Below are 3,106 nucleotides of genomic sequence, written 5' to 3'. Positions count from 1 at the left end.
CTCACGTGCCCCCCCCCCCCCCCCTCTTTTTGCTCTTTCCCCAGGAGTCTGCTTCCAGATGCCCACCTGGCTGCCACAGGGGATCCCTCTGGGAGACTGAAGTGCAGGCTCGCAGGCCTAGGTTGAGGCCACCCAGTCCTTAGGCCGGGGGAATGGCAGCACCCCGGGAGCCTCAGGATGAGGCCCCTGGGGAGGGAGAAGGGCTGCTAATCGTGAAGGTAGAAGATTCCTCGTGGGAGCAGGACTCTGCCCAGCAAGAAGACAGCAGGGATTCCGAGGCCTGCCGCCAGCGCTTTCGGCACTTCTGCTACAGGGACGTGGGCGGGCCCCATGAGGCCTTCAGCCAGCTCTGGGAGCTGTGCTGCCGCTGGCTGCGGCCTGAGCTGCGCACCAAGGAGCAGATCCTGGAGCTGCTGGTGCTGGAGCAGTTCCTGAGCGTGCTGCCCGGAGGCGTCCAGGCCCGGGTGCGGGAGCGGCGTCCAGGGAGCGGTGAGGAGGCCGTCGCCTTGGTGGAGGTCCTGCAGAAGCAGCCGGTGAAAGCATGGCCGCAGGTGAGGGGCCCCTCCCACACCCAGGGGCACCTGGCTGGCTCCTGGATGAAGCGAGGTGGCCATCTCCATAGAAACAAGTCCTCCGGGGTGGTGGGGACGCAGAGCCCAAGGGAGCACCCTACAGGAGCACATCATAACAGGTGTTGCCTTTCTGAAAGACACTGTCCACATGAGCCGTTGATTTTTGGTGGCTTTGGAGGGCAGCAGCAGGACCAAAGTGGGAATGTTCCAGGAAGGCAGATTTCAGCTCCACACAGGCTCTGCTGTTGGCCAGGCCCTGGGGGTACAGCGATGGGTGTCATGACCGCAGCAGAGTGGCTGTGAGAAGGGAGCTGTCCGTGTGAGCCCTGCTGTCTGGGGTTGGTTCGATTTTGACACTTGCGGAGGTGCTAATGGGTGGCTGGGGTGTGGGGCTCCGCCATTGGCATGGAGATCTGCCCCCACCTCCCCTAAGTGGCTTTGTGATTTTGGCCTTTGGGGGCTGTTCTTGCCTCATGCTTGATCAGGGAGTGCCCTTGGGCCACAGAACAGTCTCCTCTGGATTCTCCCGGAACCCTGTATTGCTCTCCTTCCCCACACCCCTTCATCTTGAGGGACGTGTCCTGTGTCTCCTTCCCAGGGATTAAGCTCTGTGTCCCCCGTCTGATCTCGGTGCTGATGAGCATGTTGTGGTTCCTGCACAGGACGTGCCCTCAGAGGAGGTGGGAGCCGAGGCCACAGTCCAGGGACCCCCCGCCAAGGGGCTCCCCGTGAAGGTGGGGGCACGAAGCTGGCCACCTGTACTCTGGGAGCAGCACAGCCGTGGCGGTGAGTAAGCTTGCAGGCCACAGGCGGCTGGGCGGGGGCCCGCACCTCCCTGTGTGTTGCACTGAGGGTGGCAGGAAGGTCATTTCTGTTCTGAGGAGCCTAGGAAAGTGTTTGTGTGTGTGTATACATGTGTGCAATCCGGCTCCTGGCCTGCGCTGGCCTCTCTGAGGCTCCGTTCTTCTCCTTCAGCCCAGCTTCCTGCTCTTAAAGAGGGGAGTAGCAGAGAGAAAACCGATACCGGCTGCGCCTCTGATGGCCATGTGAGTTACTAGTCCCTGTGTCCCCTCTGAGGCCCTCGGTGCTGTCGAGCCCCTACAATGAGCCTGGCCTTCTCATAAGGCCTCTCCTGTCCATTGTGGTACTGCCTGGACCTGTCCTGTTCCCCATCCCAACCCCCATCGTGTGGCTGCCTGGGGAGTCCTGAGCAGCAGTGCTGAGCCAGGTTTTCTCACCTCATTCCAGGGACTTGTGACGTTTGGAGACATTCCCTTCTATTTCTCCCGGGAAGAATGGGGGTCCTTGGACCCTGCTCAGAGGGATCTCTTCTGGGACATAAAGCGCGAGAATTCCCGGAATGTTGCCCTGGGTAAGCAGCAGGTGCAGCCAGGACCCTTGGGGTCCTTGGCTCCTCTGAATTGGAGGCGGCAGCCTTCCTGGGGGAGGGGAGGGTCCCTGTGCTGGAGGGTTGGCCCAAGCAGGTCACACACCCCTTTATATCCCACTGGGGCCCCCAGTCTTCCCACACCCTCCTTAGCTGGCTCGAAAGTGGGCTCTTCATGGGTCTTTTCAAGAGCCCTGGGTGATTTCTTTTTTGTGTTAATGTTCATTTTTGTTTGCCTGTCAGTGTGTGTTACCATGTGAGGGGTGCTTGCCACGTACCCACACCGTACTGAGCTCTCATACGGGCATTTTCGTGTGATTCTCACAGCCTGGTGCATAGCAGTGTTGTCCCGGTTCACACACAAACACAAGGGATCTGAGACTCACAGAGGTCAAGGGACTCTGAAGTAGTTGTGAGGTCCCCTCGGCCTGCCCCGCGAAGAGGTGCGGACCAGGAAAATAGACGTGTGCCAAGGCCTGGGCCCTGCCCTTCAGGGGCCACCCTCCTGGGTCCCCTCTCCAAGCTAGAGGCTGTCCGAGCACTGTTGGGGGATCATCTCATTTAATCCACATGACCCCGTGGGAAGGCGAGGATCATTCCCTATTGAACTCTGTTCCTGAGTTAAGGGATAAGAGCTTGTGGGGTGAGAGCAGCGACAGGCCGAACCCAGGGGTTCCTCGGTTTCCGGCAGGAAATACTGAGAGCTTGGATCATTTACAAACTACCTAAATCAATTCGGTTCTGAGTTTTCATAGCCAGGGTTCAGACTGTGGGACACCGACCCCAGTGTGGACACAGGCGTGGAAAGGTCAGGAGTATGGTCAGTCAGCGTCTCTGCAGGCGTGTCGCCCAGCCGGACTCCTTCCTTGCCTCTGCCTCTGAAGCGTTTCTCTGCTGGCATTTTATCAGGCCCCTATTTTATGGACGAGGAAACTGAGGCTCGGGTGTCTGCAGTCCAGGGCTTTCTGATCCTGAGTCCTGTTTCTGCCTCGCCCCAGCTCTGGTCCCAGAACCCGGTGGAACTGAAGAGGCCGCCCCGTCTCGGCTTGCAGGTTTGGGGCTCAAGAGCCAAAGTGAGCAATCCCGGCTGGAGGAGGCCGGGGCGGCGCCCCCGGGCCAGGCCGGCGGTGGCGGGGGCCGTGGCGGC

General features: G+C 60.2%; 2 protein-coding genes across 2 annotated transcripts in view; both read left to right on the top strand.

Annotated features, from left to right (window-relative positions):
• ZNF205 (zinc finger protein 205) overlaps positions 1–3,106 on the top strand; it is a 20,513-nt gene that overhangs the window by 16,586 nt on the left and 821 nt on the right. The window lies entirely within an intron of this gene.
• Positions 1–3,106, top strand: part of ZNF213 (zinc finger protein 213) — a gene marked incomplete at its 3' end in the record, with an annotated part of 4,491 nt that extends 1,385 nt beyond the window's left edge. The window contains exons 2-6 of the mRNA XM_077762480.1: positions 45–551; positions 1,235–1,358; positions 1,548–1,618; positions 1,821–1,944; positions 2,958–3,106. Coding sequence (XP_077618606.1) covers positions 153–551; positions 1,235–1,358; positions 1,548–1,618; positions 1,821–1,944; positions 2,958–3,106 — 867 coding nt within the window. The remainder of the gene's footprint in view (positions 1–44; positions 552–1,234; positions 1,359–1,547; positions 1,619–1,820; positions 1,945–2,957) is intronic.

This window comes from Crocuta crocuta, unplaced genomic scaffold (assembly GCF_008692635.1).
Source record: "Crocuta crocuta isolate KB4526 unplaced genomic scaffold, BGI_CrCroc_1.0 scaffold234, whole genome shotgun sequence".
NCBI lineage: Eukaryota > Metazoa > Chordata > Mammalia > Carnivora > Hyaenidae > Crocuta > Crocuta crocuta.
This window is presented reverse-complemented; position numbering and strand designations above follow the sequence as displayed.